This window comes from Nestor notabilis, unplaced genomic scaffold, assembly GCF_000696875.1.
Source record: "Nestor notabilis isolate BGI_N333 unplaced genomic scaffold, ASM69687v1 scaffold7109, whole genome shotgun sequence".
NCBI classification, from domain to species: domain Eukaryota; kingdom Metazoa; phylum Chordata; class Aves; order Psittaciformes; family Psittacidae; genus Nestor; species Nestor notabilis.
In genome coordinates, this window is record NW_009942291.1 from 15872 (window position 1) to 42740 (window position 26869).

General features: G+C 38.3%; 1 protein-coding gene across 1 annotated transcript in view; it reads right to left on the minus strand.

Moving 5' to 3' along the window:
* DSCAM (Down syndrome cell adhesion molecule) overlaps nucleotides 1-26869 on the minus strand; it is a gene marked incomplete at its 3' end in the record, with an annotated part of 125369 nt that overhangs the window by 12822 nt on the left and 85678 nt on the right. Inside the window, exons 14-20 of the mRNA XM_010021318.1 lie at nucleotides 20218-20371; nucleotides 13685-13802; nucleotides 12696-12859; nucleotides 9953-10051; nucleotides 9196-9384; nucleotides 6623-6913; nucleotides 1768-1944 (exon numbers count right to left, since the gene is read on the minus strand). Of these exons, the coding sequence (XP_010019620.1) occupies nucleotides 1768-1944; nucleotides 6623-6913; nucleotides 9196-9384; nucleotides 9953-10051; nucleotides 12696-12859; nucleotides 13685-13802; nucleotides 20218-20371 (1192 nt within the window). The remainder of the gene's footprint in view (nucleotides 1-1767; nucleotides 1945-6622; nucleotides 6914-9195; nucleotides 9385-9952; nucleotides 10052-12695; nucleotides 12860-13684; nucleotides 13803-20217; nucleotides 20372-26869) is intronic.

Consider the following 26869-nt stretch of genomic DNA (forward strand, 5'->3'; position numbering starts at 1 on the left):
AGAGACCGAAAATGTGATAGAAAAAAGAACTTCAGTCCCTGTACGCAGACAGAAGTCTAACAGGGCCAGATGGCTGGGATGTCAAGCTGTAGCTCAACAGAATTAGATAAGAAGTGAGATGCAGCTTTTACAGAAATGTTAGTTAAATGATGATGACTTTTACCAAAAGTACTGATGAATTCTTTGTCACTGCGTATGCTTGAAAGAAGCTCAGATATTTTTCTGACTTCCTATATTCTGAGAGAAAATAATTTGGAGAAGTCTTACTTTATGCAAAAGTCATACTGGCCAGCAATCATCAGGCTTCCTTAAGAGACTGTAAGTTAAAAATCTGTGAATACTTATAAATTAACCATGAAAAACTAAATGTGCACAGCCATCTTTTCCTGGAGCCAAGGAGCTCAAAATATCTTGCTCATTACCAGATGGAATTCCACAATAATTCTGAGAAGATAACACTTCCTTCACCCTTAAACAACCTTTTTTTTTTTTTGATGAAAAAAATGCACAGACGTAAATGACAAAAGGTTTTGAATGAGAAAGTTATTATACAATGTAAAGCTAAAGCATCCAGTTGTCCTGATTTCCGGAGCTATGAATGAAACATAAGGCTACTTGTCCACTTTGATCTATGAATTTGCCCATGCCTAAGAGCCCTATATCTCTATCTTTTTCTGCAAAAACATCCAAACTATTGTTTCAAAAGACAAAATGAGGCCCAAAAGAGAGATGAACAGATTTTAAGGTGAGATAAAATACACATAGTTGGCCCTGGTTTTAATGTGTATCATTTTGGTTAAAAGACAAGTAACTAAACAATTTGGTGGCTCTTGGAAATTATTAGCTTTAATTTTGCAGATGACAAATTGCTTTAATATTTATTCAGAGTGGGATTTGAAAGGCTTTTCCCCGAAAACCTCCAGTGTAAGATCTGCTGTTGTATGCTAGTGAAAAACCCACAGGGATGAGTGCAGAAAGTGGATGACTGCAAGAGTCAAAAGCCTGGCTGTGGCTCAGCCAGGAGTATTTACCAGATCTATAACATTCACATGGCAAACACCTGAATTTGAATAAGGATTAGAGAAAATATAAAACAGCAACAATGTAAGGCCAGTGAACAATAACGTGTTGTAATAGTTCTAACGCATCATAGGGAAAAAGATATGGTAATAAATATGAGAATATCTGGTTGTGTTTTCTAGCCTATACTAACAAGTGGCTATATTCATTTTATAACTCAGTAATCATGGTTTGAATCTGCTGGAAAACTGAAATCCCCTCATCTTCAAAACATAGAATCATAGAATAGTTAGGGTTGGAAAGGACCTTAAGATCATCTAGTTCCAAACCCTGTGCCATGAGCAGGGACACTACACGCTAAACTATGTCACCCAAGGCTCTGTCCAACATCTGATTTTATCCTTTGAAAAGAATATCATTTTAGGTTATCAAGACCATTCACAAGAGAAACAAACAACAAAAAAAAGGAAAACAATCAAACACCAACACATGACAACTATTTTCCTTTCCCTCATGCAAAATAGTAACATTGGATACATGAGACATTTTTTAGAAACTTACTACCAAATGAAGAAGAAGGAATTTCTGTAGAAAACACAAATGCTTTGTTGCCTTATGTTGGTTACTTATCACAGGAAAATGGTACCACCTGGGAACTGAACAGTTTGGTCACGTGCAGTCCCACTTGCACGTTCATGTTCAGGGAGTAAACATATGTAGAAATAAGTGCCACAGCTCTCATCTTACCTCGTAGCCTCTTCAGTCTCTGCTCTCTCCTCCTTCTCCTCACGATGAGCAGCATCACAAAAAGCAGCAAGACCCCAACCAAGATACAGGAAATGGTCACCAGCATCTTTAGCCCTTCGTTGGTTGCTAGCCCCTCCTCACTTTGCACAACTGACTTAATGAGTGGAGGGATTGTACCTGTAAACAGTGTCATGATATTAGATGCCTATTAATGAAGACAAAAGATTGAGTTCTCAGGGAATATGGCATTTCATGTGCTTCAGCTGCATGCAGAACATTAAGAAGGATTCATCATGCTCAGGGTGGATGCTATGTTTGCATGTGTATTAGCACTGCACACATAACCAGTCACACTGGTAACAAGGTACTGACTGCAGAGACTCATAGATTATCAGAAATTGAGAAGTGCATTCATTGATGAAAGAAAACCCATTCACAGTATACAGTTAAAGACTATGACTAATTTTAAATCATATTAAATCATTACAAAGCTGTAAGAGATTGCAGAATTACTACCTATGTATATTTCTCTTTACTATAGGAAAATAACACTGCTGCAACATACCCATACTTTCTGCTGGGCTTTTCTATGTAAGGTCAATATTCGAAAAAGTTCATTTTGTGCTGTGTACATGAGATGAATCCTTTGCACAGAAACATTCTTATATCACCTTTTAGAGGTGCAGCAGCGATATTGATCTGAAATTCAGATAGCCAGCCTGATGTTAATCAGCCAGAGTGTCTGACATTATACTCATCAGTAAACCAGGAGAGTAATACTGGATAGAAACAATCAAATTTTGACCGAAATGAAGGAAATGAATCTAAAAACTACTGGCATTGGCAGGCAGCTCACTTTTTCATTTTGGGACATATTTGCATTTTGAATATACCTGGCTTCCTGGTGACATGTAATACTAGAACTTTTCAATTTTTTTTTCTTTACTTCTAAAGGACGTGAGAAGAATGCAGCACTTTCTTCGGAAGGCTGTTTAGTTATGGCAGACTTCTCACTCATTTCCTGATTACTATTAAACTGCTGAATGCAACCACAAATGAAGGTATAAAATTCAAATTTGTTTGAAAAGGGATAGAAACATGCAAGTATTGTGAACTGTGATGACTTTTGGTGTAACCTATGCAATTTTAACCAGCTACTGAAACATGAAAGTAGCTACTTAATTCCTAAAAAGATAGGAGGGTGAGATAAACAACCAGGCACATCCTTTTTTTTACATTTTAATTGCTGCATTGAGTGATATACTTATATCTTACTATGTACCATACAGTATCAGAAAAGAAAAAGTGATATGATGCAGTACAATGTGAGTGTCATAATCACAGTGCAAAAGTAGAATTCTAAGCCATGTTTTTTCAGAAGAGCTATTTGAGTTGCACATGATGAGAAAAGTAGTCCCCTAAAGGGATGAAGATAAACAGAAAAGCTACAACCATTCAAACCTGTATCAGGTACTTCAGAAAATTTATTTTCTTACAATTGCACTTTGAATATTTTTCTACTGTTTCATTGCAGTTCTTCCCTATAATTTTCCTTATTTTTCTAATTTTACATTTCTTGGAATAAACATACAGCAGATTTTTCATCTTGTCTTAACTGAGGTGTAGTTTTTGCACTACTTTAAAGGCAAAGAAAATGATTAGATGAAGGAATGACAAAAATGGAAAGAACTTCAAGCTCCTGACAGTAATACTAATAGCTGTCTCTAAATCCTCCTAAACCCTTCTGAATAGAAAATGCCAAATTTTGCTCCAAATTAATGTCCCACAGGTCATTGGCTAAGAATTGTTGGGTTCAAGATTTCCTAAAATTATGTCTTGCTCTCCTTAGTACTTTGATGAAAATCAAATTAAGAGTGTCATTAATTTCAGTTAAACCTTAAGCATTTAGGTGATCATGATTTTCCGTACCTCTTCCAAGTAAAGTGTAAGCCATATAATGCTATATACAGGCAGTAAAAAAAAAATACCACAAATTCATATATCTTTCACATTATCCATTTTTGGGTATTTGATGATTTTATTAGAAATTTTGAAAAACTAAACCAGCAATCCATTGAGTAAACAACATTTCAGCACTTGTTGTTATTTTAGGTGTTGGCTAGGAGTGGAATAGTCAAAGCTTTTCTCAGGACAAAGTCCCAGACACATTGGGAGGTTTGGTTGATTTTATGTTTCTTCCCATGTTGATTACCATCCCCCTTTGTTAGCCTGCTTTACTGGTGTTTCATAGAAGTTATGATTTTAACGTCTCAGCCCCCATTTTCTCCTATATTTCAGCCTTTCCAGCATCTCGTATTGTACCTTGTGACTTTAGGACTATCAAGTGTTTTCCTGTGTCTTAACTGTTCTTCATGGTTGGAAGTCCCTTGGTGGGCTAGAATCAAGTAGTATAGCTTAGAGCAGCTAGCAAGCTAATGTGATTTAATGTCAGGGCTACTGAGTAGCTGATCTCTGAGTCAAGAATCTCCTTCGCAGGGCTACAAGCTACAGCTGCACATAACTAAAAGTATCTTCTTGAGTGCAAATGTTCTGAAAAACAAGGGGCAGGAAGGTCATAAAGTCTGTAAGCTGAAAGTGGTTAGCTGAGATATCTATGAACAGAAAGCAAAAAGTCTCGCATAGATCTGTCATTAACCTTCTGACCTAATTCACCATGAAGAGATTTAAGGTAAAGCATACTTAGCCATGGTATTTCTCCAGAGCTCTGTCACAGATAACAATCAACTACTGCAGTCCAAACAAAATGACTGAAACTCCAGTTTCACATTCAGAGTGAAATCCACATAACTCAAGGATTTCTACAAAGTTTACAAAGGCTTTATCTTAAGGCTGCTAAAGCTCCTAAGCTTAGGAACAAGCATTTGGTATCCTAGAACTTTCATACATTAGATTTTTATCTAATCTTCAAAGTACTATGCTTGTATCTGTTTTATCCTAAGGGCAGTTGTGACCCTTAGAAGCTGGAAGGGACTAATCTCACATCATAAGACGCATCAATGGTAGAGGTAGGGTTAGAACTCAAAAGTGGAGCTGGCCAAGAAGTTTCAACTGGAATGCTTTTTGTAAATAAAAGTCACTGTCTATGAAAGCAAAAATTTCTGCATGAAGTATTGACAGAAAATGTTGATTTCTAATCAGACACTATTTTCCAACTCTGAAATGCCTTAAGCCAGCACAGCTAACCAAGGAAAAATGAATGGGAAGATGGGGCTCTTTAGGGACAACTTTTGCATTAGAAGCACTGAAGTAGTTATTCTATGAAATCTATTATGTGGGAATAGACTACCTTAATTTTAAATAAGGATGATGATAATAAATCACCATCATCATTTTAATTCTACATCACATGTAACAAATTCAGAAAATTTGAAACTTGAAATTTGCTTTTCCATCTATATATTCCTTTTTTAACCTTGTGGTCAGTATTTGATATCATGCTACCCCTCTAAGGCACAATATAGTCCTGGCAAAGTATGCTTGAGAAACAAAACCATCAATGTCATAAAGGAGAAATTTTCTAGCTGACCAGAAGCAGTGGCCTAGGAAAACACAAGGGGATATGTTATTCGTGAAAGAGTGAGCCATGAGAGCATGTGTCATTAATTGTCTGCAAGAACTGATGAGTACCTAGTGCAAAGACTGTGGTAACATTAGAGGATGTGTAAGATGCTGAGGTTTAAACCCTGCTTGATTCATGTCCTACACTTCTGACTGGAACAGTCCCTGTTGCTTGCTCTTTCCCGAGCCCTACATGGATATTGTCCTGGAGAGCGCTGGTTTGTGTGGGAGAAAACTTTGGCAAGCAGATGTCTTACCAGCACAGAGTTATGAATGATTAGCAATCTGGTGCTGTCACAGGACAATTATCGGTTCTTGTTTGAGCTTGCTCACTAGTCCTGTTTTTAAATTTAACAGTACTGATATCGCCAAGTGGTTGCACAATATCCCTGGTAACAAAACTGCGTTATACACTGGATGTCTCCAGAAAAGCTCTGGCAATTCACACTAGAGCAATTCAAGAGATCACCATCTGGAGCCATCTGTACTGTATTTTTGCCAGCCAGTTCCCACTATAGAGCCAGCGGAAGCACACATGTGCCACCATCACTTTCAGTAAACATGCCAGGATAAAAGCTGGACTGACTGACAAATTGGCATATTTGCTCTTGCCCTCTTTTCCTGGCTTTTGCAGGGTGGGCAAGTAACCCCTGGCAGAAGGGCAGGATACAACAGTTCCCTCATCCCCTGTGCCCTGCTGCTGGGCATGACAGACCCATCTGTCACAGCCATTAGTTTCACTTTCCCCTGTCTGTAAAAAAAAATTGTTGTTGCTTTGCCCTTGGAGGATGTTGTCTGGAGGCTTTCCTGGAAGACATGCTGGTTAGCTGCTCCACTGTCATAAGGACACTGCATGGAATAGCAATGAGGCAAATCACCCTTGTGAATGGCTCCAGGAACCAATTGTATGGGAGACAATATTCAAATATTTCATGGAAGAGATGCATGAAATACTACCAAGTGCTTCTGTGACCACTGGATCTAATGACACCTGGTGTCCTGTGGTTATGTGTCTCATGGTTGATTGATGCTGGAGCTTTTCCTCACTGAGGACAAATAAACAATTCCTCATTTCTGCCTGGCAGACTCTTGTTATGAAATCAGGAGGCATTTTATGCCTTTGAGGCTGTTACCCCTCTGTCAGCATGGCTAGCAGATTCCAAAAGGGGTTTATGGAGGGGAAGGAGAGAAGGGAAAGAAAGATGAGCAAAAAAACCACATAGGAAAATAGACCAAAAACAGTATCTCAGGCATGCAAATAGAAATGCATACTTACTGCCATCATAATTGAGTGTTGCAAATTTGGCTTGTTTCTCTGCACAGCCAGCACTGTTGCACACTCTCATTTGCAGTTCATACCAGGTTGCCTCCTGAAGGTCATACAGTATGTAGGACTTCGACAGGGATGTCCGCTGGGCAGTTGTCCATACTGTTGTCCCAAATGGCCGGTACTCCAGGGTGAAGGAGGTGATAGGACAACCACCATCATTCCACCCTATGAGGTTCAGCCTCACTCTTGTGGTGTTGATACTAGCAAAGAGCTCTTGTTCCTTCGAAAACTGGGGCTCTAGAATCAATGGTACATTTCAAATGAAATGTTTAAGTATAACAAATACGACTCTCAAAAACATAAAAGAATAATTTCTAGGACAATCTTAACTTTATCTTAAACTTAATATCTATATTTTCAACTTCTCCCCCTCCTTCCAAGTGTTTTATTCACACTATGTGCCAGACTGACAAACCTATATTTTCAAACCCACATGTGAAAAAAATATTCATACATCTCTGCAGACTTCAGCCAGTTTGCATGGACTGTCATGACTCAAGTTGTAAATCTAGTGCAGACACTTCATATCAGTAAATGCCCCTGCTCACTGCTACACAAAAAAGAATAGGTTCACAGCACCATGTAGAAATACCATATAAGACAAACAGACTTGAATATTTCCACTGGTGCTCTAGTCTTCTTTTGAAGTGGAAATGAACACATTTTTTTTTGACAGTACAGAGGATTTCATTTGTGGAAAATGACAATTTTGAGGAAGTTTCAAGTAAAAAACAACATTTAAAAAATATTTATGTGTTGAAATTTCACATGATACTGAAAATAATATATACTTTAAATTTTATATTTCTGAATTAAGATGTTAACTTAAAGGAGCTAACTTTTTTATTTACTTGTCCTGCTTTGGGATCAAATGTTAGTTTCTGCTTATCCATACCTTAAAGTTTTTTTGACAGTTTACATAATAGTGGAATAATGACAGTAAAAAGGGCATCTTAGAATTGAAATAATGACAGTACGCGGACAAGACAGGTCATTCAACAAATGTTATTTATATTAAATACTATTTTAGCATACTTAAAAGTATTATTATTCACTGCTTAGCAGAAATAACATTTTACTATTGGAAGTTAAACCTAATGTGGTGAAAATTATCTATAATATGTTATTTTATTCTATATAATGAATCAATTGGGAGTCTTTTTGTCATTCTTGTGCTTAGATGAGATGTATCTAAATGTACACTCTTCTCTAAATTCTACAGGAACCTAAATGAAGCTGGTGATTCCTGCCATGTGTTATGAACTATTTTAATTGGGTCTGCTAATAGATTTGGATAGAGATGCTTCTGGAGCTGTCACATGAATGAGAATGATCTCAGCATTCTAAATCACACATTACCTTGTTGAGTCTGTAAACACAACAAAGGTAGTTAGTTGCCAGGCATATATAACAGGTCCCAGGGAAATTCAAAAGGTTGGAAGATATGCCTTCCCATGAACCATTTAGATGTTATTTGAAGCATGTGTAAACTTTACATTTCATGCAGTGAAAGTAATACTCAACTTCTACTTTTCTAAAGAAACCTATCTTTCTTTAAGGTTAGCAGACCCTTCTCCCTAACCACTGATAATCTCGGCAGCTGACCTGCAGTCTCCCCTGAACCTCAACAAGTCATACCATTCACATCTACTGCATACCACGTCTCTCCTATGCCACTAGGTGTCATCACTTGCTGTGATGCTTGGGGGATCTGCAACAGCACAGGTGTGATAAATAGCTTAGAGAAGGGCAGACATACCTATCAAAGTCAACTATTTTTATTATAAAACTGCTCCCAAATGAGAGTATTTCATATAACTGGTGAAGAAAGGCAAGATGAAATGTGCTTTAGAGCATTATGCAAATGCCCTCTGTTGACTTAGGGGCAAGACTCTAAATTGCCTCTCTGCCAAATTTGCTCATAATTCTGACACATATTTGAAATGTGGAACTATCATCAGAAACCAGGACCAAGGGTCCCATTGCTGAGTTAGCTAAGAATTCTACAAATCTTGGCTGTTTTGCCTTGCAGAGCTTTTCTTTTGGGTTTTTTTTTTTTTTTTGACATTTATCCTGTTCAAAGGGTGATACTTGCGTTGGCTCCTTGTAATATCAGCTTAGAGCAAAAAATTCGTTGGCTCCATTTCCTCTATACAAAAATACACTCTCCATCTTTCTTCAACATCCAGACAAATAAATCCCTGAATTTTTCACAAAAGAAGAAACAACTTCCTTATGGCAATAGCAGTAGTTGGAACTGCTATAGTCTACAATATTGCACACACCCCCTTCCCAAATATCTACCAACTCATCTTAGAAATAAAATGTTAAAGAAGTACAGATAGAAAATCAGCCAGTATGTGCTTCAAGTCCCACAGGGACATCCTCTTCTGTCACAGCATGGATACAATTGGAAATCTTTCCAAAGCCAATAATATTAAAATATCCAAGCCTGTCTTGTCATCAAACCAAGATTTACAACAGAATGCAAAGAGAAAAGGGGATGGAAATCAACGTACCTTTTCCAAGTGTTTTGGCCTCAATGATCTCACTGATGCGTCCTGGTCCCACTCCATTCTGAGCAGTTAAAGTAAACTTGTACCAAGTGCCACATTTCAGTGTTTCTAAACGGTAGGACCTCTCACTAGGGCTAATGGGAAAACTACCCCACTGCTCACTGTTATCTTCTGAGTACTGCAAAATATAACCTGGAGGAAAAGCACAGATAGCAACAGTAATCCAGACACAAAACACAAATTCTACAGGTAATATGACAAGTCATTTTAAAGACCTAATAAAACTAGAAAAATCACATGCACAGGGAGACATACAGCTCTTCCCTGAATAATAGATACCAGGCAATACATTTTGCTTACCCTTACAACAACTTAAATACCATTTTTATGATTGCTTCAAAGGGAAAAGAAAGGGATAGACATTTCTAAATACCCTTCAATCAGCAACAAAACCCAGATGATGAACCTGGACCCTCAAAAATGAATGGTTAGAGATTACACGTCTGGAAAATCAGAGTGAGTAACTGTCATAACAGGTGAGGCTATACTGGAAGAAAGTGATTAAATCTGTGATTAAACTACCACAAAGAGAAACTGCAATTTACTGAAAGCTGTTATCATGACGATAGTACATATTAAGTGCTGACAGCAATAGAGATTGCTTTGTTTCTCTTTTTTTGTAGCCATTCATAATTATACATTAATCCTATCAACATATGATAATTTAGTAAGAAGCTGCAATTAACCTGAACTATATTACCTCGGATAGAACTGCCACCATTGTCTCCAGGTATCCAGGAAAGAGGGATAGAGGAAGATGTAGTTTTAGATACAGTGAGTCTTGGCTGGTCTGGTGGAACTAGACGAGAAACAGTCAAAAATAGAAAATGGAGTCAAATGATTAGACGTTATCTTAATAACTCCTAGCAGTCATTTACCAAATAACTGTTTTGAGTTGCAAAAATGCAAATGATCTCTGTCAAAGTGTCTGTTTAGCTGACATCCTTAGTTAAGACAAGAGCAGACAAGCTTTCATTTTTTATATTTCATTTTCTACTCATTTTTGTCTTTCAGTTCTTAACCCTTGCTTTTCTCTGCATTATTTGTATCTGTCCTGTCAGACCTAAATAGCATATGAGCTACTTAGCCATTATTATTCATTATTTTTCATATCTGTTTTAGGGAGAAACTGAATTTTTAGTGGAGGGAAATAGATGTCCACTTGCAAATGATGCCCTGTTTATGCATGAGTTTACAGGATATTAGGGCAAAAGTAAATAATAAATAATAATAAATAGTGCATAACAGAGCTGCTGCTGGTATAACTGTGAGTGCTAACTAGGTAACATATTTGCACCTGTGATTGGAGGCAGACCCATGCCTCTTCCTGATCACACCGTGTATTCATTGAGGCTATTGGTATAAAGAAGACACAACTCTATCAGCAAAAGATGAATAAACCTGGAAACACTTCAGTTCTGCTGCTCCCCATAAACATTATGGCTGCGTCTACACTGTGGGACACAGGATCAGCTGAAAGAGCACAGGAATAAGACAGAGGTCCCATCTCTCATCCTCTGCCCACTGTCCAGTTTCCTTTGGAGGAAAACCCAGCATGAAATGGGAGAGAAATTGCTATATCCCAACAAGTCACCCAGGATAGAGAGAACTGGGACCAGGAACTGGGTCGGGGAATTGGGACTGGAAATGGGACTGGGAACAAGAACAGTTTAGGCTCAGCCTACATAACCCCAAATTGCACCAGTGTCTATGTCTGGGTTTCCAGAGCTCAGTGCTCAAAGGCAGAAAGTAGCAAAATAGCCAGCTTTCTTTTCACCTTGACAAATCTCTAACAATAGATGATGACAGGGCAGTCACATCTGGTCCAGTCACTGCCACTGCAAGTGTGGGAAGGGGGTGCTGGTGTTAGTGATTGCTGCTAGCAGGTGCTGCCATTTCCCTGCCATAGGTACTCCTCAACAGACACGATCCCATAAGCAAGGGAGGACAGAAGTCAAAAATGTTCTGCTCTGTCCAGTAGTCTGCTGCTAGAGGACATAGCCTGCTTTGCCTATGTTTAAGGGGTAGCTCTACCTGCAGAGTGAAACTCCAGGAAAAGCTCCTCACTGTAGTTCAAGTCATCAAGAGTGCTGGTATGAAGTGGAGATTGCTGGTTTAGAGCTATGGAGTAGTTCAAAAGGAAGCTAACTTTACTGCCCTCAGAGGGTTAAACAGCGCTGAAGAACTGACTCTCCCTGTCGCTGATTCCATAGAGACACTGCACCCACATATTGTAAAACCTTTCATCACAGCTGCACCCTACCTACAAAAGATGGTGGTCCCAGGTATTATATGCCAGCCTCTCTCTGTCCCTCAGGGAAATAATATTGAGTTGCTTTTAGTTACTACAGTTCAATAACAGCAAGGATATGCAATTACAAAAGTACTTTGGGAAATATAAGGTTTCCATATGATAGTGTTTTTTTCTCCCTACTTTGTGTTGTGGCCATGCTTCAAACATTGCAGAAGAGCAGCCTTAGGCTTTGTTGGATTGTAGGTAAGTTAATATACACTATGGCATCTGTTTCAAGCCTTAGTGGAAGGGTTTAGCCAGAGAGAGTTCAACTGCAGTTAAAACAATCTCGTTCTTTGTTCTTGTATGTTTGTACTAGAAATTTAGATTGTATATCAAGGGATGGAAGTGTGACTGACCACAGCATGGCCCATATTCCTAACTCAGTTATTTTCTTCCCTCTGGTAGAACAATTTGCAGTCAGTTGAAGCACTCCTAGGATCTACTTTAGTATAAGTGAGCAAGGAAATCTCCTGCATAGTGAATTCTTGGTATGTGAATACATGTGTTCTGCTTCGCATTACTGTTACTGTGTATTACTATATTTTATACATATCAACACCATAATGGATACATTATACACATTTCAACATGCATATAAAAAGTAAATGGTAATATGTTCTGATGCTTCATTTTAAGTGTTTTCTCATATTCACCATCAGTAAAATTCTGCCCTTGCATAATGAAGTTTTTGTCCAAGGTCCCGGTAGAGAGGCAAATTTCTATTGATAGCTTTTCAAAAGCTAAAATAAAGGACTTCATCTTTTTATGAATTTTGTAATATTTAAATGATACATGTAATATTTGTAAAGAGAAGGCAGAAGCCTTTATTTTCTGTGTAAAGAACTAGAAGATAACTGATTGCAAACACTCAATTGTCAATCCTACAAGAGCTTACATAGAGACTTAACTGCAAGTGTTAAGACATTCCACCAAAGACAAAACATTTGCTGTATCATAAAATGTTGCTGTCTGTATTAGAATGACCAGTATAATATTTTATTTCTTAATGTGGAAGAATAAAATTAGTGTTAACATGCAATAATATTAATATCTTACCTGCATCTGCAAGCAGACATACCAATGCATTATCAGCACATAGCAGTTAATAGCCATAATAACAATTATGAGATAAATCCAATAGTCTTACCTTGTACCTGCAAATTCAAAATTATTTCATCAGATCCCCAGTTGTTACTGGCCACACAGCTGTAGTACCCGGAGTCTTCTGCTTTCACAGTACGGATGACAAAGCTGCCATTGCTAAAGATGCTTCGTCGCCCATCAATCATCACTAGACTGGGTGTCCCGTTACTACCTCACAGGAAACAAAGTGCATACATTAAAGAAGTTACAATCAAAATTACTCAGAATTGGATTTTTTTTTTTTTAAGCAACTAAGAATGGGAAGAAAGAAAAAGGGGTGGGGGAACGTCCTCTTTAATAAAGACAGCAAAGGAATGTTTTCTGATGGGAAACACCTGTCATTTGCTTAAAGAACACACATGTCCTTGGCCCAGTTTGATCGAAGATGGAAATTCACTGCTTCCTTAAGTATCTGCTATTTCATAAAAATGCCAAAATAAGAGTAAAAGTAGTTCCTGGCTACAAGGTCTATCCTTATAAAATAACAGCTATTTGGATTAATGTATAAGATGGTTTCATAGCACTGCAGTACCACTGCTTACTCAGTGCTTGGATGAAAATTATTGTCCATGTGTGTTTCCAAATGACTCTGTCAAATTGTGAAACTAAAGAATAAAAGAGAATAATGAAAACCAAGATGTGCAAGACGTACAGTGCGCTCCACAGCACGATGCAATGCATCAGACATTTTACTTTCTCAGACTAAAACTATTTGGTATGCCTGAAGTTAAACCAGAAAATACTCCTAGGTTTTATTGAATGTTTACTTCTATCCCATCTTTCTAGCTTTTCTTTCCTTTTGATACATTCTAATCACCACAATTAGTTTCAGTTCATGGAATTTCTTGAACTAGAACTCCTTGTCTACTGTCACTGTGTGCAGTTCCCACAGTTGTTCTCCTTCCTGACAGTCATCCAAGGTTACCCACAGGTAACTCTCAGGATTTTAAGCAAATGGGCTTTATTTGGTGTATACATTTAGTTGCTGGTTACCTATCCTTCATCCATTTGACTGTTGGAGCTGGATCTCCCACGGCTTTGCAAGGGAGGACGATGTCCTTCATCCAGGGAGTTGTCACTGTGCCACTGAATGTCAAAATCCTGGCAGGAGCTGAACAAAAGAGAGTAAGAAAGAAATGAGGTGTTCATTCATACAGGCCTTGAAAGAAAACCACAGATATCTAGAACTAAATGTGGAAAATGAATCTATTTCAAGCTATGCTTTCAGGAAACTTATTCCTTTTAACTCATAATATCAGTTATTTATTCAAACACAAATATTATAGTTTTAGTATTTGGCAAAGAAGTAACCAAAAGAGAAATGAGGCAGGGGACTGGAAGAGTCATTGTGGAGTAAAAGAGTTAAACTAACTATCGATCATCTTTATTGATTTTTACATATTTCATAGAAGAAATTAAGCATGAAAATTAGGACCAATTAGGTCTCTCCGAAATTCCAGCAGGAAGTGTCCACAGTAGACAGACATCTTACAAAAGCTGTATTACTGAATCATCACTTTTACAACAACCATGATATTAAGCAAAATAATCCTTCATGTCTGTACATGTGTTATGATTTAACTGAAACCAGGATAACACCTTAGTACATTGCAGAGTCTGTCTGAAGTTCACAAATATAAACAAACTCTTAAGCCAGTTTAAGTTGTGTCAGCTCTCATATCAACTAAATACATCAACACAAACATCACTCCTGTAGTTTCAGTTTGTAATATGCAGGAACACTATGTGTTAGAGCTGCATTATATGTTCTTACTCAGGAATTACCCTTAATAAAAATAGACTTCTTATTGGCCTCTAAATACGTATTTCAAAGGCACATACAGAATACAGATACAAAAAATACTGTATTTTTAATCCTGATCTACTTCAGTCATGCACACAGCAGAGTTTATACTTAGTAATCTGTTTTGCAACAATTAGAAAAACATGAAAATGAGAGCCAGCATCAAGTATTAGTGGAACAGTTCATGGCAGAAAAAAAAAAATCATGCATAAAAGAACAGGCCTTGAAGAGTTAAAGGAAGTTACTTGAGTAGGCTGCAGTGGGACATGAAGTATTCATTAAAAGAAAAGGTTTCAAAGATTATATGATCACTTTGGACTGTGTTGCCTATGTTCCCTTCCAGCAGTTTTAAAGGCTAAGCTTCTTGTGAGATTTTTCTCTGGTCAAAATTTTAACTGAACCCACAAGAAGTAGCTGTTTTAGCATAACAGACAAAATCAGGGTTAGGTAACAGGACAACAATTACTTTCTTAACAGACAAGCATTGAAATGTCCCATCCTGGGTAAACAGCCACTGAGGAGTCCTGGCTCCCCCATTCTGGCAGCTCTGATGGTTAGCCTTGTAAGGAGGGTGCTGTGGCATGTGCTGCCCTGAGAGGGTGGTACACTAGAATGATGCAAAGGCACTGCTCAGCCAGTAAGTTTCGTGATATAACCTTGTTTTCCACTGTGTCACTCCTAAGGCCATATCTTCTAGGAAAGATTTACGTAGGCCTATACTGCCACAAGCCATGGGATAATTAACCAAGCTAATTTAAAGAGAAAAATGCTCAGTCTATCCAGAGATATGGTGTGAAATGCTGACTCCAGTGAAGTTAGTGTTAGAAGGCTCATTGGTCCTCCGTAGTGCCAGGTTTTTGCTGCAGGAGATGCCTAATGGTACTCATGCCATCTTTAAAAAGCAGCAGGAGATGCTGTCAGCTGTGACTATCTACAAAGCACATCTGAAGCATCTGGACTGCTCCTAATAGCTGCAGTGCATTCTGAGTAATGGTAGTTAGAAACTCAATACTATTCCATGCAAAATTTCTCCTGTAACATGAGACCTGAAAACTCATTTAAAATGAACTATTAATCTTTTTCTCCCTACCTTTCCCATGTCTCCAATGTTTCTCAAAATATCCGGCTATTCCCAACTGTCAACAGTTACTTTAGGACAAAGTATAAGTATTGCAGGAATCCTGACGAAGCTTTCAGCATGACAGCACCATTGTTAGCAAACTTTCTGTGATATCCATTTATATGTTATAGCTATTTCAACATGAATTCTTCCATAAGTAGTAGGCTGGATATCAGATCTCAAAGCACATTTATGTTGTAGCTCCTGGTTTTCAATATCCTGTGTGTCCCACTTTACTGTGGTGTGTGGAAGTAACATAAACCTCACAGAAGCTTTAGCCAGTGGTAAGATGACAGACTGCAACTCAGAAGTGCCGATTACAAAAGCATAAAGCACTATTTCTGCCATAGTACCCACAGCTTTCTATGGATTATCTATTTCTTTCATGTACTGAGTGCTTTTAAAAGAGATGGCAAAATGGCATGAAAATTCTTAACTCCAATTTTCTTTATAGCTGAACTTCTAATAATGTTCTGAGACTGCTAACAGGTACACAAACAAAAGAAAAATAGAAACAAAACAAATGTCTACTGAAATTCATCTGGAAGCAGTAGGCTTGAAAGGCTAACAGGCATTCATGAGGTTAAAACACCTTGAATCTCAGAGACTCCTCCCTTTTGAGCCAAGGGATCTTTATGCTGCATGTGGGCAATCCAGCTGCAGGGTTTACCTTTGCTATTGATGCTTACTCACATGCCTACTGACTATCCACGAGCCTGATGTTTGATGGTACTAGATTAGGACTTTGTCTGTTCCTATTTTTTTGCAAATTACCCAATCATTAATTGAAGATAAAGAGATGACTTCAACAAACAGTGTACTCTCATATGCTAATGAGGATTCCTGAATGTTAGTCTGTTTAATTTCTGAATCCTCTTACTTACATTTACTGTCATAGAATAAGAAAAGGGTAGAAATTCTTTGTGAGAGGCCATAACACACTTTGGGTTTGGCATTGTTTTTTTGTTTGTTTGTGGGTTTTGTTTGTTTTTTTTTTTTTCTAAAGGACACTATAGAATCTTAAAGGCAAAACTGTATAGGGAAACTGAACAAGGACTGTGACAGTTCAGTGAAGATCATCTTAATACAAATTAACACAAGAGCCATCAGTGAATATCCTGGGTCAGGAGTTTCTTTCATTTACCTTCTCACAGAAGAATGTCCTGTGTATTCCAGTATAATGAAATAGACCAATAGCGTGTGTGTACTATCATGTGAGTCCCACATGTTGCTTAAAAACATTAAACACACAAAACCACATAGACTAGGTAACAAATCTGTTCAACATTAATGCTCATATGGTCTATGAGAAGAAGGGAAATAAAATGTTATAAGTCAGAGTTCTCCCCAGAGGATGATTGCTGTGGGTCTAGATCTGTTATTGTCATATTGCTGACGAATGCCCTTCCCCATCAGTTGTGGTCAGGAAATATGAAGAACAAGGTGAATGCAAGGTTTGCTGTCTTTTAGATATATTTGATAGGCTAAATCCACAACTTTCAAGTCAGAAATGAAGTGTAATTTGAGGTGTAGGGGCATAGCCTGCTTACGTGAAGAGTGAACTTTCATTGCTGTGATTATTTTCTGTTTGTTGGGTTTGGTTTTTTTTTTTTTGCTTATTTTTGTCAGTTAAGTACAGAGAATGACAATCTGTTCTGAGAAACGGAGACACTACAGAAAGAAACGTTAACTTGAATTCAGTTTTCAGTTAAATTGGACTATCCATTTCACATCAAACCCCTATCTAGACATTCTTATTGTTCTCAAAGGGGTTATTAAAGGGGTTATAATTAAGTTAACATAATTCAATTCAAAGTTAACTCTCATTAGCTGTCATGATGGTATCATTACTTGGACAGTTACCGTGAAGTAAGTGGAGGTAAAAAAGGAAGCAAACAGCTTCACAATAATAGCCTATAGGATGTACTTGCACTGGGGACTTACAGTACAATCAGAACATAACTGCTTCTAACCCTGCAATGTGTTATTTGCTTCAGACGTACTGGGGGTTGAGAAAGGTGTTCAAGGTTAGCTCTGCCCGCCTTTCTTCATTGTGCATCCACTGCCCTTGTCACTGATCATCACTTTCTCTCAGCTCTCTAAAAGGCCCAGTGGTGCATGCATACAGGAAATATTGTCGATGACACAATAAGTTGGCTACAGCCAAAGGTTATAATATTGCTATCTATCAGTATCCCTAGTGTCCATTATGACGTCTACAAATGGATTAATTATCACTTTTTCAGTCCTAAGTGCATGTAAGAGAGGCTTGTCCTGAGCATAATCTAATGCAGACTTTGTAGTGGGGAATCACTACTATCTCTAACATTGACTGGATGCATTCTACTGTCTTGCAAAATAAAGTCCTGTTCACATTGACTTGTCTATATTGAAGTAATTAATTATTTTTTCCTTAATATTCCTTCTGTTTTTTCACACAAGCTATTATTAAGTTCACTTATTTGTCATCATGGATCATATTAAATACAGAGGCTTTGGAAGAGCAGAATTAATTCTGGTTTCTGGTAAGCTTGTTCAGCTTGCTAGAAGTACATGTGGGTCAATCTCTCTCTAATTTTGGCAAACCAAGTGCCATCATAATACTACATTTCCTCCTAACTAGAGGCTACTAATCTTGGTACCTGCAAACTCTGCATTGTTCTTCATTCATCTTGTCTGAACACTTCCCTCTTTTTCTAATGCATAAGACATGGAGAAAGAGAACTTCTAGTGCATTATGTGCAGGGGTTCCTACACACTCCTGGGTTTGCTTGCATCCTTGATCTCTTAGTATTGCAACATGCCATCTAATTGGTTTTGCTCTTATTCAAGCATCTATTTTTATGCCTATTTTTGTTTCATTTTTTTTCTTTTCATCACCAGAAATTTATTACACACAGGTAACAGCTGGCCTAAAAGGAGGAGCACACTGAAACCTTTGAAAAAAACGTTTTTCCACAATCTTTCTTCACAGATGTCCTTTACACTCCTCTTCCACCTTTTAAGATCTCAACTTTGGTTTCACTGATGTTCATAAAGTAGTATGCAGTGATCCTACAAGAAATCCCACAGTGGAAAAGCTCCGGATTTTTCAGATCTTTCAGACATTCTTCATGTCACTCCACTGACACTGTGTAGCTACTAAGAGAAAGGATCTTCTGAAGGACTGTACAAAAAATGCCAGAAAGAATCAGAAAGTGAAGCTGACTTTTCTCAGTTGACAGGAAAAAACATGTAAGCAATGGTATGGGGAGCAAGCATTTCCCTGCTTGTTCCAGCTTAGGCCTCTTTACCTTGCTAGACCCTCCCCAGATTTACTAATAAGTCTTCCATTGTGGTCTACAGTAGTAAGACAGTAGTTACTACAGGCTTCTCACAGTGAGGTTGAAAAACATCCATCTCATATGATAAAAACTTTAGAGAGGAAGAAAAACATGAAAGTTCCCAACACAAGCCTGAAGAACCTTGTTAACAACTTCTGTGCTCTGGGAAGCTATGTCATCTGTTGAAATAGTGCCCTCCAAACACCATGCCATCCATGACAATAGCTCTGATAGTTTATCTACCATTATCAAACTGGTTATCTACCACACAGGTAGGAACAGCAAGCTTTCCCATGGTAATGGTATATGCTCTTCCATGCAGAAAGTGCTCTCAAGTTGGTGGCATTTATCTAAAGTTCTTCAAAGCTTTGTTTGAAAATATCTGTCATCATAAAACACTAGACACTATTTTACGTTACTACCTCATTAGCCAGAATTAGCAGGCTTGCAAAACTGCATAGTCAATCAAATGCATCTAATTTGGCAACTCTAGGGACCTGTGCAATACATTGATAATACTGGCTCATGCTGTGATGTTACAAATTTGAGTGAAGAGAAAAAAAAATCAGCCTGAAGACCCCATGTAGAGATTGAGTACTGATGAGACTTTGCTGTCTAAAATATTTGGTCTCTAATTCCAAGCTAAGGTGCTGTAGTGTTGTAAGCATCAAATCTCAAAGTATAGGTAAGGCAGAAATAATAGGCCCAAGCAATATCTTTTAATAGAACAACTAATACAGGTGGAAAAAAATATGCAAGGCTTGAGACACATTATCCCTTCTTCACATCTAAAATAGAAGCAGCAAACTTCAAAGCTAATGCAAGTTGAGAACAATTGTTCAGAGTTTAGATATGTTAATCAGACAATTTGAAACAGAAGCTGGTACTTGTGGAGTACACAAGAGATGTTAGTAAGGAAAAGAATAATAAAGAAGTTATCTCGTATGACAAGAAAAAAAAAAAGAAGGGGAGAGGGTTCAGCTGAAAACCCTCTATACCCTACAAAAGAAGATAAAAATTGCTCTGAAAACCAATTTATTTCCTTCTAAGGTAGGTGGGATGAATTACCCCCTAGAGGAGCACGTCATTCTCTGCTGACTACAGAAAAAGCTTGGGCAATTAGCTGAGAGTTGCCACCTAACTTTTGGAGAGAACTGAAGTTACTCCTGACAAATCCCGCTCCCAGTAAGCAATGAGGCATAAAGAAGCCACGTGCTGATTATAACAGTAATTAGCATTGTAAAATTCTGGATTGCTTTAAAAAGCCCTGTCACCTTACCTTTAGCTAGAGGTTCCACAGTGATAATCTCGCTGCTGTTACCTCTTCCTGCAGCAGTCACTGCTACCACCCACACACTGTACTGGCGATTCCGGCTCAGGTTGGGGATTCTGTAGGAAAATGAGTCGGGAGAGGCTTCAAACTCGCTGATTACCTGTGGTGGGAGAGACAAATGTTTGCAGACTAAAATAAACAATATTTGGTGAAAGTCTGCTAAGCTGAGTGATACAAAGCCTGTTACTTCAGGGTACTTTGAATGAGTATCAGTTGCTCCCAACATAGCAGATGGCAATAAACAGAGCAGACACAATAACTTGTTGCAATCAATTTATATTTAGTGAATTTGGGCCTATATCTTGTTTACAAATTGTTTTTTGTTTTTCTTTAGATCAGGACTTTCATTTGTCTGTTAAATTTGCAGGGTTGGATAAACAATTTGAGTGAACATATTTCACTGGCTTTTATCATCAATAGTTCTGTGAAACCTTTTTTACACAGAACTTTCCCAACAGAGGATTCAGTCCTGCATCTGCTGTGAAATCTGGAGTTTACTGCTTAAGATATGTCTTTGGTCACCTAGAACCATCATGCTGGTGTTCCTTACCCCTAGGTTGGGTGGCTTATTTCTTCAGTAATGGAATGAATCAAGAAATAAACTTGCATTCTGTGATAAGATTGTTCAAACTTTCCCTGAGTATAGTTTTGTTTAATTACAAAATTACTTCCATTCAGTGATTCCCAGCAGAAGGTCACCTCAGCTATTTAGCTGCATTAGCAGGGAAGGACAAGTGCTGGAAGAAATGCCAGTTCAGTCTATTCTTGCACTGTCATTCAAGTGCCTTGGCCATGGGCTGCAGTGAAGCTGACCGGGTGCTGCTATGCAGTAGTTGCTTATCAGTGAGATGTTTTGCAGTCTGCTTGAAGTGACTTATGCAAGGAAAGGTGCAGAGGAATATATAGATTCCTCCAGGGGATGTGGGCTTTGTGCACCTCAGCACATCCTCCACAGGAAGCCTGTCTCCTTGGTGGAGGAGAAGGGAAACGTCGTCAGCCCCGAACAGTATCACAATGCTCAATATAGCCAGTTTTATTCCTGACATTGGCTTTGCGATTCTTGTACTTAAAAATAGAGGGGTAATGAGCTTTTAGAATGAATAATACCTGCTTCCATGTGTAATACTGTGTATGGTAATGGCTAACTAACACTAGGCTAAAAATACTTAGAACATTAGTGATGTAGAAAAGAATTTACTAGGAACCAGCATTAAAAATAATGCATCACTGTAATCTAAACTTGATTCAGACTGACAGAAATTGTGTAAGGAATCTCTTTGATATACAAATATCTGCTGGTGGTAAAGGCCAATTTCATCTGATTAGCATTTCAAAAGGCAGGTTGACCTGAAAGCATTGGAATATGGAGTCCTTCAAAGTGAATTCCAGATAAATAAAGGATGTTTCTGAGATATCATTAAACATCTCTCCAATGTGAACTGGTAGCCAGTTTCAGCTACTGACTGGGTCACGGCATTTCTCTATTCTTGAGCTGGCATCTCCTATAACAGGGGAAAAGGGGAGTTCATCTCTTCTCATTATTTAAATCTAGAGTGAAGACAGCCGTATCTAAGCCAGTCACCTTGACTCCCATCAGAGACCATGCAAGGTAACTTCTAAGGCAAGGTTCTTCTGGCCTTTTTGAGACACATACATTGCAGTGGGATGAATCATGGCCTCGACATACCTGTGTTTCCCCACCAACTATAGAAGTGTCCATATAATTAGTCCAGGTACAGTTGACTGTGCTGAAGGCATCTGAAGTTAATGTTCTTGTTAACTAAAGTAATTATCTCCCTGGCTTTTATACAAATGTGTGCTTCTATTTGCTTCTACAGCATACATTCTGTTTCCTCTGTGGACACTCTCTTCTGGAGGCACTGATTGCTTACAGCTAACAGCTATCTAGGCTCAACACAAGGCCAGATAGGGACCTTGCCATACTTTCTAGCCAATCTCATTGCTCCTGTCAAAATGCCAAGTCAGTTTGTCTCATTTAGCAAGTGGTTGCTTGGGTTTCCACTTCTGATATGAAGAGGTCAGTGCAGGCAGACACTTCTATTATTATGTGAAATATTACAGCAGGTTTTGAGAGCCATCTGTCTTGACATTTACACAGGAATATTGAACAAATGCCCGTAGCTTGACAGGCTGGATCTTTGTGAGGTCATACATAAAAATTAATGTATTGATCATGGTGCAGGAGGCTGAATTTTAATATTCATGAGGCAGCATTTCCTAGGGTTAATTTAAAAGTCAAACAGTCTAGGCTGTCTCTGGCACTTAGGCTCCACTCATTAATGCATCTATCTAGCATAAGTTGCTTCTAAACCACCTATTAATACAGGACATGGATACAGCATTTAGAAAAAGCTAAACATTACAGATCTCCCCATTGCTAAACTTTCATTCCAGCAAGCATCAGTCCTCGCTGGTATCCTCACTGTTTTTTCTCTGGTGCCCATGTTTTATGAAAGGGACATATGGCTGCCTTTGGAAGCCACTCCTAATACTGCAGATCTGCTTGAAATGCCTTATTGCTCTGCTCCCCTCTGCTGTGGCAGACTCGGACAGTTGGGCAGACATTCACCCTGCATGCAATTGCTAAATACAGCTCAGAGAAATCTGGTTTGAGATTTTATGTTTGAGATAAGGTCAGCAGCTAAGCAGAAAAGGAAAACCTCAACCTTGAAACTACAGTGCTAGCACTGAGTGCTCCTGATCTGATGACCAAAGTTAAAGACAAAACTGAAAAAAAAACGCCAACCTTCCAAATTCCTCTGGTTGCAATATGGTCAGCTAGAAGAGCAGGCAATATTGTGTCAAAACAGAAGTGCTCTCTCTCCCTGGAACTCCAAAGATGGCATAATCATAAAATCAGTTTCTCTAATGCCTTTAAAATGCCTTGTCTTCAATTCCTTTCTTTCACTCACAAAGAACCAGCATCATTCACACTTTTGCAGCAGTAGCTATTACAAATATAAATTCAATTATTCATGGAATTAATCTGTTAATTGATAAACATATCTTTAATATTAATAAATTAAAACTTCAATTTCTTAAAACAAACTGCTATAGCAAAAGATTTTGGTTTCTAACTGATTAACATACATCTTTCTTTTCCTCAGCCAATACTAGCTTTTAAACACTTGGGGAAGTTCCAGTGACAAAGAATTGATTTTACTTTTAACTTTTGCCTGTCATTTCAATTAGGCTAACATGTCAGAGACTTTCCTTACACAAGAATAAAAAAGGGACCTTTGTCAGCAAAGAGAAGATTAAACAATTGAAATAAGAAATATTACAAAGGAATGTCACCTTGTCACATGTTGGTCTTCGCATGTGCCGGTATGAAACATATACTGCTGTTCTCTACCAAAAGCAGTGATATGCTTGCTCAAGGGATTCTTTTTCTTCTATCTATCTGGGTTTTTGTTTTGGCTTGGGTTGGGGTTTCGTATTCAGCTTACAGATAATAGGTTAATGTTTTCTTCTGTCTTTAGCTCACTGTCTAAGAAGCTTGACATGGCCAAGTCTCTAAAAAGCCAGCAAGGGCGGTGAAGAATAAAACAAAATCAAAGTCCTTTATGAGGGTGCAGTCAATCTACTTCCCAAACAGGAGACAGCAAAAGATGCTGAAGAACAGCCACTTCAGGGATCATCATTTTACCCTGATGCAGCTTCAGCTCTACTGGTGTACATTGCTCTGTGTGCTTTGAAGCAGTATGCCATTTCCTGGTGCTTCTAATTCCTTTATAAAGCAATCAGATAGGTAATGAGAATAAACTCTGAACCCTCTGGCTGTATTTTTGCTTTCTTCGTTTGTTGTGTTTTTTAACCTAGCCTAAGAAAACTTTGAAAGGGCACTTTAGAAGAAAAATATGTTTGTAACAGTTTTCCAAGTAATCAGGGAGTTTCACAGACAGGGAAGTAAGCTAACAGGTAACATTCACTGTGGACTGGAACATTATTCAGTCAAAAGCAAGCCCAAACCTTGCCTTCAACTACATCTACAAACTTCTAACGTAAGATAGGTGCACTGAAGATCTTTATCTGCAAGTTGCAGGAAACTTGGGAAAGCTACATGGAGACTTTAAGAACAAGAGTGAAAAGAAAGAAACATTCCAGATTCGTGGTATGTGTTGTGAAGTAAGAGCATTTACAACTTGGCTACCTGTATATCAGATGCCTCATCTTAAAAATTAAAAATACATACATACATATATATACACACTACCTAGAGTGGCATGTGTGTTTTCACTATGAATTTGTGTATAGAATATGGCCACAGCATCATAACAGGGATGAAAGGACCCTAGGAGCTCACTCAAGTCTATTCTTCTTCTTTAAACCAGGTTCAACTGTATCTGCACAATTGTCCAACGTGATTTTGAAGACTTACAATGAACGGAGATTTTGCTACTCCCTAGACTGAAAGACCTACTCCATTGTTTTGCTAATCTTACTACTAGAAGTCTTGAAATCTAGCTTCAGTTTTCTGCTGTAATTTAAACCTATAGATTATTTCCCCCTCTATTAGGAACATGGAGAATAGATTGTTACCTTCGTCTTTACACCAATCTTTAATCTGTGAGTTTTATCATTCATTTCCTTACCAGTACCCTTATCTTTTTACAACTTAATAACCTCAATGCTTTCAACAATGTCTAGAAATCACATCTCATCTAACAGTTTCTTTAATAATATCTGCTGTTATCCTTCAGACTCTCTAATGGTGGTCCATAGCCTTCTCAAATACAATTTCCAAACCTGTATTCAACAGTCCCAGGGTATGGCATTTGGCTTTTCACAACAGGATGATAAAGGTAGCTAATTTTCATCTTGGGATGCCCTAAAATCTCAAAATCCTCTTCTGAAGAGTCCACCCAATTGCTCTCTACCCAGTAATTTTGTAGTTGGTTATTCAGAGTACCCATTTTTCTGCTCTTATCCAAGTTAAATTTTATCTTTTTCCAAAACAATTTCCCAGTTCATCAAGATCTGTCTGGATTCTAGTTCTGTCTCCAGCGTACTTGTAATCCCTCCCAGCCTTATATCTCCTGCAAATTTAATAGGCAGTCTTGCTATTTCATTATCCAGGTCACTAATGGAACCACTGAACAGAAGTGGACTCAGGAGAGATACTTATGCTGCTCCCTTCTGCCCACAACATCGAACCACTGGTTTCATAGCCTCCCACAGAACAGCAATCAAGTTTATATTTAGCCTGAGCTACCTAAGTGAACTGTGTTTGCCTAGCAAGGTTTCTCTCAATAAACATTCATCCTCTGGGCTTATCTCCATTGCTAAATGGGAGAAAGCCAGGGAGTATGTAGAGCACCACCACTTTTTAACTTGATCTCTAGTTCAGTTTTGTACTACTCTAGATAGCTGTCTTCAAAACAAATCTGCATTAGATGAGCTAGTGCTAAGCAGTGTAGACAGACATCAGTAAACAACACATACTCTTGGGGCCATGTGCTGCTTTTTGGCCTTTGTTTAATCAGCAGTAGAGATGAGGCCCACAAAGAGCACTGAGTCTCATCAGTATTTAAAGTAAGCTTTTAGTTCTACAAGGTCAAAACACAAACATTACCATCTTTTTGCACATTATCAGAGAGTTGTCTACCCTGTTCTACTTCAGGCCTTTGTTGCTTCTGGAAGTGATGTTTCAGAGCATCTTGGACTGACAAGTTACCCAGTAATGAGCACTACAACAAGTTGTTTTTGCCTGGAAGTAAATTGGGTTAATACAAAATCAATATATTACTGCATTTATAGAGAATGAATGTCAGGTTCTGCATCCCTGAACAGAGTGGACAGACCACTGATATGCCCTCTCACCTCTCACTCTGGGTGAATTCATGGACTTCTACTTTTCTCCAGGACTGCTGGCTTTTGCCTCACTTCCTTTCACAGATGGGCAAACTGTCAGAGCTGCAAATAACTACCACTCCTGCATCACAGTTTTCAGTAAGACTTTGGATCCTGCTTTGGTCATAATGGCTTCTGTTCACCCACCTGCTTCCAGCCATTTAGCTTCTTTTCTTTGATGAAAGGATCTCATTACATTGCAAAGACTATCTTCCACAGGGTTTCTGGAAGATTCTGCATGTGTTTGCACTGGAGAATGTATCTCAAACACATACGAAACCAAGGTATTTGCAGTGTTTTCCACTGGGACCTTTTGAAAACTCTGTGGCAGAGTTGGTAGGCTGCAATCTATTCATTTGTGGAAAAAAGGAAGGAAACCTGGAGAAAGAGTCTGATTCATGTCACTTTTTGCGCAGACCAAAAAACCCCTAACACTCTTAATACACCGTCACTGGGGAATCTGACTACAGTTTTTCTCTCAGTATGGTGCTCTACAGATTGACAGAAAAAGGTGCAGAGAGATGTTAGAAACAGATGAACAGTCTAGTCACTACTGCTGTTACTTCTGCTGCTGCTGGTGGTTATCCTGTTACAGGACTAAGCAGACAGAATGTACATAGGAATGGTATCTTGTACAGACATACAAGCCTGTTGTTTAATTTGACAGCACATTCAACCTTTTTTTTTTTTTTTTTTTTCTTTTTTTAGGTTTAAAACAAAAACA